Source organism: Leptonotus elevatus, chromosome 5, assembly GCF_054856555.1.
Source record: "Leptonotus elevatus isolate MCC_2025b chromosome 5, RoL_Lele_1.0, whole genome shotgun sequence".
NCBI classification, from domain to species: Eukaryota; Metazoa; Chordata; class Actinopteri; order Syngnathiformes; family Syngnathidae; genus Leptonotus; species Leptonotus elevatus.
In genome coordinates this window covers 9,634,252-9,646,338 of record NC_141243.1, presented here as the reverse complement: position 1 = coordinate 9,646,338, position 12,087 = coordinate 9,634,252, and the positions used below count along the sequence as shown (strand labels likewise).

At 38.6% G+C, this 12,087-nt stretch overlaps 1 protein-coding gene across 1 annotated transcript in view; it reads left to right on the top strand.

Annotated features, from left to right (window-relative positions):
• commd10 (COMM domain containing 10) overlaps positions 1–12,087 on the top strand; it is a 57,551-nt gene extending 45,464 nt beyond the window's left edge. Inside the window, exon 6 of the mRNA XM_086075110.1 lies at positions 12,061–12,087. Within this exon, the coding sequence (XP_085931236.1) occupies positions 12,061–12,072 (12 nt within the window). The 3' untranslated portion in view covers positions 12,073–12,087. The remainder of the gene's footprint in view (positions 1–12,060) is intronic.

Here is a 12,087-nt window from a genome sequence, read left to right as displayed (position 1 = left end):
GCCGCTTACAGATGAGGACGCTTTCCCTCAGTCCCCCGTAAAGCTGCTTTCCTGCCTTCTCTACCTCCTGGATCACAGCCTCCCTCTGGGTGGGAGTTTTTATAACTCCCTTTTGCCCTCTCCAGTGAGTTTACTTTCCGTCTGCCCTGAAAATATAAATGGCCTCCTCTGCAGATACTCGGTGCTTAACATACATGAGTACATCCTCCAACTGATTTGTTAGCCAACCTTGGCTTCTGTTTCGGAATCAATATTTCATATCCAAATGATTCAAACACGAGTCTAATGATTGAAAATTGACAGATAAATGGATTAAAAGCAGACTTTTTCACTGTGCTCATTTATGTTGAACATTGTGGGTGGCATACGAACAGGCGCGCGCACTCGCACGCAAGCACAACGCAGTTAAGCAAAGGTTGAATCTAATCCGTCTTGACATTTTGCTTCCTACTGCAGACCGGCTGCAGTAATAAAATAATGACATAAGCAGAGTAGCCTTTGAAGGGCAAAGGGCTAATGAATAAAGTTCCGTAAAAAAAAACGTGAATAATACGTACCCCGTGTATAATTTGCTCAACAAAAAAAAAGCTAAATGTTTTTAAAAATCTAGGTTAAAAAATGCATTGTTTTCCCTTATGGTCTTTTAAAGTAACTAAAATCATGTTTTTGAAAATCTTGTTCTTGTACTGTACTCTCTTTTAGTGATTTTAGTTAGCAGTTTTTTTTTATTTCTTTACTTTGCTTTTAAATCTCTCTTACTGTATTTGTAACTGCTTTTAAATTTTGTACTTTTAATTATAGAATGTGAAGCATATTGAATTACGTTGAGTATTAAATAAATTATAAATCAGTGATACCATTTTTTTTTTACAACTACTAGGGGCTGCCTAGGTTCCATTAAATGTCTAAACAATGTGAAAAAAAATCACATCTTATTAAGTGCCCTTTGTTATACCCCCTCTTGATTTGAGTTTTATTTATTTATTTGTAAAAAAACAAAACAACAATAAAAAATTGTTGTATTTTTTTTTTAACTGAGAAAAATAGCACTCTATAATATTACATTTTATAAAAACATACAGTAATGACATGGAATTAAACATTAACTGTTTTGTGCAAATTTATGTTAAATAAAATCCATAAAATATGTTTTTTTTAAATAAAATAATAAATAATTATGGTAAGTCAAAAAGTATTTATTTTTAATTTTAATAAAAAAAAAAAAATATGTTTCTGTTGAAAATGCACTTCCAATTAACTTATTCACTGCCAGTCATTTTCACTGAAGCAACCTTCTTCACTCCTGGCTGTTTTACTGGATTTTGACTGATTTTGCAAAGCCCACAAAATATTGTGTTCTATTGCTATAAAAACATGGAACCTACCAAAAGAAAGATTAGATCAGAAAAAGTATATAAAGTATATTTCGATCTGTTTCCGTTTTGCAGCAATTAGCATTAGAATATAGCTAAGTTTCATCATTATTCACAAATCTGTTTAAAACAGTGGGGAAAAGAGCTTATTGCAACATGGCCCTGGTTGATCTCTTATACTCTGCTACTGCCGCCTGCTGGTCGTTTTTTTAATAACTACAATTGCGTCATGCATTTTCTTCAGGTCAGCGGCTGCATCAAAGCCATCTGTATGCTTTAGCATAAAAAAAACATATAAATACATCTTTGGGAGCATAGGAATATTTAATATAGAACGTATTTATACGTTCTTGGGAGCAAATGAGTTAAGTGGCAAAACTGGGTGTCATTTTTATGTTAAGCAGGGGGGTCGATACCTGCCGAAAGTGACTATTAGAGCAACTAAGTAATTTAACTTACTTTTAAAATCAAGTAATAAATCAAATAGGTTACTTTTTAAAGCAAGTAATTACTGAGTAAAGTAACTAGTTACATTGTTAGGGTAACTGTGGCAAGACTTGCTCATATTAACACATCACAGTGCAATATTTGCAAAGACCTGACACTGATGAGTAAGTTAGTTAATTAGCTGACGTGGGAAAAATGTTCATGGTGAACTTTGCTCTTGTTTTACTCTGTAGTACACACGCAAACATGCACACTGCTTTTTTTTTTTTTTTCCCCATTGTCTTGCTATTCCACTTGAATTACGATGATCCCTTTCCACTTCTCTTTTCTACTTCTGGTCTGTGCTCCTCCACAACTTTCCAACCATGTTAAGCGTCATTATTGTCGTCTGCCACCCGTGCGGTGCGTCCACGCCCTGCCCGGCTGACACAAACACATCAAAATGGAGAGCGACTGTCAACAAGTGGCTCCCCATTGGGTCCACTGCCCTCTGCATGGGTGGCGAAGTTGGGCATCCAGCCTGGTCTGCTCTGGCTTTCCACCGCGCAGCCAGTCGGAAGCTGCCAGACCCGTCGCACGTTCGCGTCCCCAACATTTTCTCCGTGCGTCATCTTTTCATCTCTCTGCCAGCCATCTTGCTCGGCCAATTTGGCTGATTGTGGGATAAACAAGCAGCGCCGTGGTTTTGATCTCGCGTCACAATGGACGCGACCTTGCTTCGGGTAAAACTTGAAGTGAGCTATTAAAGTTGATTGGATGTTTTTTTTTGTTTTTTTTTGTGCGCGTGCAAGTCACTGGCGGTGTGATTCAACTCACCTGACTTTTGTTCTCAATTAGTCATGGTGTGAGTGGCTTAATGCGCCCTGTGATTAACTGGAGACAAATGGGAATGGATTTTCTAGCAATTCCATTACCAATCAGATTCTTTATTGATTCTGTTATCAGTTCTCATTGGGTGAACTATCATTGGGTTTTCAATGTTAAAGAAGAGCTTCTACCTTTCAATATTTGTGCCAGGATATGAGCTCTCCTTTAATCCACCGGGTATTTGTTTTATTTTATTCCTAATAAATGACACTTTGGCAACGAGCATTTGGGATTATTTACAGTTTTCCTTTTACATTCAACTTGATCCAAAAATTATTCAGACATAAAACAAAGAATTGCTCTGTAAAAAAAGTAGTAAATCTGCTCGATAATAGAAAAACGTTGGAAACGCCCATTTTGCAACACTTTTTTTTGCCGCGGATATTTTTTCTCCTTCTCACTCTTCCATCATTCTCACCGTGACACGAGCCCAATCACGGCCAAAATCCAGACGCTTTTAAACGGTTGAGAAATGGCCGCACAACTCAAGCTGTGTTTTTTTTCTTTCTTTTTCTAAGAACAATTTTTAAGCAGAATCGTCAGGCAATGAAACAAACGATTCCTAGGAATCAAATTACTGGGAACAGAGTTTTTCAATACACGCCCCCCCCCCCCCCAACTATATTTGACCATATTTCACACCAAAACAAACTCAATTCATTTTCTATCTCAATAACAATCATATTTTTGCCCCGGACTTTCCCTGCCACCAGCGCGTCTCTCTGCGGACACCCGGTCTTTTCTGTTTATCTTGTGAGGAGCGTCTGCGGAAGACGTCTCCGGAGTGGAGCTGGCACTGCCAAGACACGACAGCCCTGTCAGCCCGCACTAATATCCGTCTCTGCGGTCACTCTACCGTTGGCTGTGCCTCGCTCGCTCGTCGTGTTCCCTCCTTTTTTGACAGCAATTCGCTTTCTTCTGTCTTGTCTCCTTTTCTTTTGTCTCAGGCTGCGAGGTGTACTTTTGTTCTTGCTTGTTTACATTAGAGATGAATTCAGATTTGTAGTGATTTGGCTCCGCATGGGATTCTGAGGAAGAAATTAGACATGCGTTTTTTTCCATGAATAGAAATTAGTTTTCAGGTGTTTTTGCTAATCAGTGACTTCATTTGAGGAGCAATTTATTAACTTTAAGGAGCATTATTTTTTTCTTTCTTATTATTTCTCACCATACAGAACAGTATAAGAAAATGGATGGACGTCCATGTTTTTTTTGGCGCCATTCCTCCTTGCAGATGTTTCTTCTTGTCGTCTGCAAAGTGGTGTTGTGTTGAGCAGTGCTGTGTTGCGTAAACACAGATGGCGCAGCTACCGGCGGTAGGATCGCCATCCTTCTCCATCCCGTCGTCCTTTCATCCCTCCGTCCCTCCTCTGTGCTACTTTCCGTCCTCTGTCCTTGATGGCTTGTCAATGTTCTCATGCGGTTTTTCTGCCTTCATCACTGGCCATTCCTCTAGGCAAGTGTGTTCGGATATTGGAGTGTAGGAGAGGATTTTGTGAATGCCATACAGCAAGGTGGGGGCCACTTTTTTAAAAACATTTTATCAGTGCTACTGCAGGGGTCACACAAAAAAAAGTTTTAAATATGGACAAAAAATGCATGCTTATGTGCAAAATATGTGCTCTTAATATATTTTATTTCATTTTTCAATGCATGTATAAAAGATACTGTTGTAACCCAACAACAAAATAACCACAAAAAAATTAAAATTACCGTTCAAGGACGGCACAAAACTGCTGAACAAGAAAACAATATTAGGTGCAATAACTCATTTTGTACACTTTTTCACAGTGTAAGACATGTCTGCCATCTAGTGGTGAATGGGGATATTCCAACTTAAAACAACATTCAACCCCTGCATATTTGTAGTTCATATTTGCTGTTCGGCGACACCTTCGGATTCACATTTTTTTTCTTATATTAGATTTTTTAAAATCCATTTTTGGTTGCTAGTTTGCCCCCGTTGCTCATGGAAAATATATATTGAATTTTCATTTTTATGAACATTAAATATGGACTACCAGTTGTCCATCCCTACCATACAGCAATTACAGCATAATTAGCAATAAACTAACCTTGCCAGCAAGCAGAATACTCGCGGTATTTGTAAGTTCACTAACTGCAGAGAATACATCTTGTACCGCTCCCGTTGATACGTTTGCAACCGACCTTTTTTTTTTTTTTTAACCTGTGAGGTTAGCAACAAGCAGTATTCCATTGTAGCATGTTGCCATTGTATTGGGCTTTGCCATATCTTTTCACCCCCTCGAAGCTTGTCCGAAGCTAAAGCTGGATTCACACCGCTGGTCTAAGTGCCCAGTTGAAATTACACAAACCTTGAGGAGCTTTAATCTCTACAAATGATCCATAACAGTGAAGACCCCCGCCATGCTGCCTAGCTACAGAAATATTATCGCTAGTTGTTTTGTGATTATCATAGCATGTTAAGGCTAATTGCTCAGAAGCTATCAACAGCACAGTGTGCTAAATAACTGACGCAGCACAGCTGATGCTAATGACAATAATGTCATGTTTTTACTGCGGACTTGTAGAAGTATTACAAACCATATTTTAACTAGCATGCCAATCTGTTTGTACGTCCAAATGCGAATGTTGGGTAGTGTCTGCAATTACAGTAACGTACAATCATTATTATGTTTCCGTAAATCTTCCAAACCAAAAGCAGTAGATACAAAATAATCCTCTCCACAAGTGAAAAAGCCATGCCACCTGCTGCCCAGAGTAGCTCGGCCTTCATCCGTGTGTCACGCCATCTTTATTTCACGGGGAATAATACAGAAGTTGAACACATCCCAGAGGAGCGCATGCGGCAGGTGTCGGCTGAGAGTGACTCATTTCGGCCTAATTAAGAAAAACAGACGAGGCTCATTAGAAGCGCCAGCCAGTCTCGCGCTGATACGGACACGACGTCCTCACATCAGTAGCCCCCTCGTTGCGTTTCTGATTTAGCTTGTCTCTCCTTATTTCACCGCCTCGCCGCGATACTGCAGAGGGATTGCTCACAAGCTTGTTAACATTATCGTCGTCGTTATGTTTTCAGCGTCGTACGTTGCTGTCTTCAGACAAACACTGCAGTCTTCCAACACCCTTAAAGTCGTGTCCTGTTGGTTGTTATTTGCTCAGTACAGGAAGCTGATGTTACTCCTGTGTGCAATACACACAGTGTGGTTTGTTTTCCCCTTTTTCTTTGTATCTAAACACTTAAAGTAGCCAGCGAGCCATGATTTTAAGTGCTGGGCTAGCAAAAAGGGGCGGAAAGGAGCAATCTGACAGAAGTTTAAGAGTTTTGACACCAAACATTCGCTGACTTTATTGATTTTTGGAACACTCTTGAAATCATATGTGAGATGAAAAGTGAAAAGTTGAGATCTTTGTGGCTCTCCTTTCCTACTAAGTATACTGTAAAACATATTAAACATGTCTTTTATTTATTTATTTATTTATTTATACATTATAAATAATTTATAAATGTCTGACGGCAACCGCTTGGCCTCATCTGGTAGTTATTGCTTTATTTATCCAATTTCAAAACCTTGGAAAAGGGAATCTCTTGTGCGAATTGCCAATCTGGACTTTTAGTGTTCTCATTTTAGCCATGTGATGGAATCTCTGTTTGGGGAAAATTGAAACTATCATGAGACCAAAATGGTGGTCATCAATGCCATAGGGAGTGTCCCTAAAAAAAAAAGTCCTGTGATCCAACTTGTGCACGGACAAACTGGTCAAAAGAGGAGCCGCTCATGATTTATTTGCAAAACATGAGTTTCTCTTGATGATGTGAAAAAAATGCCATCTGGGTAATCTAATAATCCGGACTATGCTGATTTTGATCAAAATGGATGGGGGAAAATATCAAAATCGGACTAATTATCACTTAAATAATTAATTTGGGATTGTAAATATTGCACATTTTAACTTTTGCGACTGTCCGTCGGCCCTGAAAAATCAGACATCTTTGGTTCGAAAAGAGGAAAAATGCTCCAATTAAACCCGATTCTCTGTACACGCGTACCCCATTTACTGGAGAAGCTCTACTCCACAGTTCAAAAGATTTCCGCGAGGGAATGACAAGTGATAACGTCTTGTGGGCTTCATTATTTATTTCAACACCAAAGGCAGCAACTTCCCATATGGGCCAAATGTGGATTTGAATTCACTGACGATCCCATTTTTCAATGGTTTTCTGCAACAAGCACCTCCATTCACACACTCCACTTGTGAATGTATCATTAATAAAAGACTTGTTGAATTGATATTCAAAGTGTCCAATGTTTTTTGAGTACCTGCTGTTAAAAGTGCTTCTTATCAGCAAAGAACACAATCTTCCCTAATGTCTGTAATTGCCTTTAAGTGCACTTGCTCTCAAAGAAGAACAGCGTTGGTTTCGGTTAGAATTCAGCTTATTTTTTTTTTTAACAATAATTTCCTCTACTGGCAGCCTTGGAAATGGATTTTTTTGTTCCTTTTGAAAACAGACATTTAATCACACAAGCTACAGCTTTTCCTAACCTGGCAAAAGTTAGATGATAAAATTATTTTGGATAGATGAAACCTCACTTTTTAATGAGTCAAGAGGGGGGAAAGTATTACTTTATGCTTTTGAGCCGCACACTGGCTCTACTTAGAAGTTATTATTGAATTGTAGACATAGAACGTTTTTTTTTTTCATAAATACTTTTTTTCTCCCATTGATCATCAAGGCTGAGCTTTTGCTGGGGAATAATGTACTTTTTTTTGTTATTATGACCTCTGGTATACTCTAGGTTGTTATATTTTTATTACCTTTATTTACTTATTTGAAACTGACAATCCCTATAATAACGCCTACATATGCGTACACGGTGTTTTTGAAATATAATAAGATATCTATATGGTTTTAGGTTGCCGTCAGTGTGTGTTGATTTCCACTAAACCTTAATGGGAACATCCTTGGAAGAATACGGTATCTAATTAGAAGCAAATAAACAAAAACAAACAGAAGAACCAATGCCTTGGCGGAAATAATAATATAGCATTTTGGCATGAAAACAAGAATGCTAATTGGTGACCACATATACTTTTAATAATGAGTTCTTCATACATCATATACACCTTATTGGAAAAACATCCTTCCATCTTTTTTTTTTATACAAACTGAGTGTGACTTATAAAATACTGTTCCAGCAGATTTTTTTTCGTCTTATCCTGCCAACAGATGGATCGTGGATGAATGGATGAACAGCGGGTCAAAGAAACCAAATGGCAGCAAAACAAAAGCCTCCTTTAAAAAAAGAAAGAAAAAAAAAGCTTGAAAAAGGTTACTCATTAAAGTTTTATTCCTGTCCTCATTCCTAAAATTAGAACATTTGTCTTCGTTGCGTCATTACTTCTTAGGACCACCTGAAAACTCATTCAATGTCAGGTACCATTAAAAAAAAAAAAAAAATGTCTTTAAGAATCCAGATGTTCAATCCCAAAAAGTATATGTAGGGTAAAGCTGGCACTGAATGATCTTCTGTTAATTTCATTCCTTGCTGTCTTTAACCCTCCGCAACACACCGACGTCGCACTGCTCCTAATCCGTTCCCCTCAAATCCAAATTCCTTCACCTAAATCCGACTCGGGCTGCATATTTCTTCAACATACCATGTATCATTCGTCTATTTGACAACAATCCACCCTAACCGATATGTCTGTAATCCACCTTGAGTTTGTGGTGACGTGCCGTTGCCGTGTGAGGTAAAAAGCACTACAAAAGGGGTCAGACGCTCCCTCGTCTCCTGGTGGTTTATTTAGTGCTGTGTTTGTTTATTGATGGACTTTTAGTTAAGGATTCATGAGGATGACGTCTTTGCTGTCATGCTCCGGCGTTCGTTACGATAGCCAGCTCCAATTCTACCGGCATCACCTGCCTGACTAGATGAACATTTGATCGTATGTGTGACGACATTATTGTTTTCGCGTGAGCATGTGTGACAGCAACTTGTTTTCAAAAAAAGAAAATCAAAATGTAGTGCAACAGGAAAAGTACTTATTTCTCATAAAATGACCCGATGTTAGCCATGCTAGCTAGCTAGTTCTCTGCCTCGGTAGCAAGTCTAGAGTATTTATTTCACCGCTTGTAGACATGCTAACCCTCGTAGCTGGTAGCAAATGTCCATTTCAAGTACAGTATATTAACGTTACTGTGAATTTGTCAAAGAGCGATGGGTGTTGCGTTCGTAAATGTACATTTCTCACAGACTGCTCGCGCCAACAACAGGAAGTGATGACTCCAAACAAAACAAAAATAACTTGCAAAACTGGGGGGAAATTGTCATGGTTTAGAAAGCGTGATGTTTTAAAACCGTGGTATACCTTGTAACCGGTAACTCATGCTGGGTTAACTAATCGTGCACCCATGCTATGTCGCAGATTTTTAAGCGGACATTTTTATGTTTGTAGTATGAAGAGCAGAGAGATTATATGCCTGTGAATATTGTTTGCTACCATAACATCAATGCTAATTTGCACGAGCCAGCGTACGGTGTTCTGTTATATATGTTAGCATTAAGCTAATGGACTTTTGTTTGATTTGTTTGAACTTTTTTGGAGTTCAAATTTACAGTGTTTGCTTTTCTTTTGTTTTATGTGTCAATTTTATGCTAAGATTCAACTGGGAGTGACAGCTAGCTTAAAGGAAGCACACTGTGGGGAATTGTGCGAGTGAGAACGTGAGAACTCAAAAGTGTGTTTTAAGTTTAAGCGTTTTGATTAAAAAAAAAAAAAGTTCACCCAGTGTTTTAGATTTGTACTCTTTCGTCACAGGTGTTAAGTATCCCTTTTGATAAACAGTCTAGCTGTTTTCATATGATATATTTTATATTTATGCTAGTACAGTGGACTACTGGTTAGTCTGTCTTCGTCACAGGACTGATTAAAGGTTCCTATTTTTAATGGATAATTTCATGAAGTGATTCCATTCAGTATTTTCGCTCAAAAGATTAATTTGTTTGCAAATGACACAAAACTATTCAAAACCTGACAGAAAAAGAAAGAAAAAACGTCTTCTTTTTTTTCTGTCTCTCTTGTGCAGCTCTATACCAAATGGCTTGTTGCCCGGTACCGGTCTGCATCTTGGTGCTTGGGGACTATTGTATGTCAACTATTTAAACTGGCCTAGATGCTCCAAAAGTGGCAACATTTTGCAAAAAAAAATGCATGCAAACCCTTGGGAGGTTTTGACTAAAGCTGCTCACGAGTTATCGCGGGGGCCTTCCAGCGCTTGATCCCGAATGAACGTGTGGCGTCATGCAGTGATGCGTGAAGCGGAGAGTTTTTCATCCCGGTGTATCGCTTGCACGGCACGCATCTGCTCAGCCCGAGGGAACAAAGTTCTCGCCCGCGTCATTGGATGTGACACGGCGCACTCGCAGACGCGCAAACTTCACAGCCACCCTCGCTTGTGTTTACTAACCGGTGACAAGCTCATTTACAACCCGCGCGCAGCAGCTCTTGCCTCATTCGCGAACGTCCAAATATTGTGACGAGCGCGCGCGCGTACGGTCGCGGTGATGGATGAGGTTGCACGTCCAAGAATCCATCGTTCATATATTTGATTAAGAAAAACACTTTTCCGACTGGCACCCCGAGGCCAAGCAACACAAAGGGAAGTGCGCATTTGATGAGAGTGGTCGCCTTGAGCTAATCAAAGACTTTAGCTGGATTGGATGTACTTCAAAAGGCCATTCATCTTCCTCAATTTAGGAGCGTTCGCCACTGAGGAGTTTAGCACCTCATATCCCATCTGGCCAGCGCTCAATTAATTAACCAATTAATTGAGCATGCAGAGGTCAAATGATGTGTGGCTGCTTTGCTGACGTTACAATGCAAAAGTTCAGACTAGAAGCTACAGGATCCTCCATTGATTCCTGATGAACCGTTCAATGCGATGAAAACAAATCAAACAGTAAAGAATTAAAGCTGGAGTCTATGTTGTTGAAGCTGCTAGCATGTCTTAGTCACGATGGAGTACTGCCAAAAATGAAATGTTACCGGTTTGATATTGTATTTTTTTTTGGGAATGTACAGTCAATTAAAATGTAATCGAGGCGATGAACTTACCTGATAACCCGATGGGAAAGGTTTGAGCGCATTGTAATTCGTACTTTTTAACTTCTGTTGCTCACCAATGTTAAAGAATCAGCCCAGAAACTGCAATAATTTATTTTGCAAGAGCCGTTTATAAATATAATTAAAATTAAAAAAAATATATATTATTATTATTATTATTATTTAAATCATTGCATACTTTATAGCTTTAACTTGATGCATATATTGTTTTTTGTGTGGCCTTTTTTGGGCGAAAAGAAAGGCAGGAGTATTCAGATGAGAAGATTATTTATTTATTTATTTTTTTAAACACAATTTGAAAGAAAAAAAAGAACAAATACTCCTTGCTTTAACTTTAACCAAGACAACCAAACTTGGTCAAGATTAGGGCTGAACTTGATCTCTTTTCATTTGGACTCACAGCGTAAAATCCCCTCATAACATTCCATCTATAAAACAATGTCAAGTTCTGTGTTGTCTTCTTCTCGTTCTTGCCCAATTACAAAAAAAAATTTGATCTTTGTTCAAAAAGTTATGTTCAGTGAAGCATGGTGGTGGCAGCGTCATGCTTTTTTTTTTTTTTGTAAACTGGAACCCATGTCTTTAGAAGAGTTGGAGTGAATTATGAACAGTTTGAAATAGCTGTAATTGTTAACACAAAATCTTTTTGGGCTTCTGCCAAAGATGACAGGAAAGGCCTACTAGAACATCTCATCTTTATTTGGGGTTAATCTGAGATGTTTAAATACTGATTGATGTGTGCTGACTCCAATTTAAGAGAAAATGGATGCCAAGATGAATGTGATTGGTTAATTCTGAACTTCCCATTTTTAAGAAAATTAAAAGATGAAAGATTTTATCTTTAGCATTTGAACTGGATTGTATACGTTTTTCTCTCCACTGTATTCATGAAAAAAAAAAGTGATTTTACATTGTTGAAGAACTATTATTAGAATAGAATATCATCCTGTTGTTCTCCTGGTACAACATAAACATCTCGTGCGTGCGGCTGCAGTTTTCAAGGCGGTGCCTCAAAATAGACTTCTTGTTATCCTGCCACATACGAACGATCAGGGCAAACGCATCCGCGGAATATAAACCTGTTTGTGTGTCGGCTGTGATTCTTGCGTCAACAACATTGTGTTGCTTTTATAGACAGAAAGAGAAGAAAAAAAAACAGGGAGGCCATCATGGCGGAGTCAAATAGGAGTCACAGCGACATGTTTTATTCATGGCTGCTGTGCTGCTATGTTTTTTACTTGGAGCACGCTTGTTTTCACAGAGACACCCATGACGATGGGCCCATCTG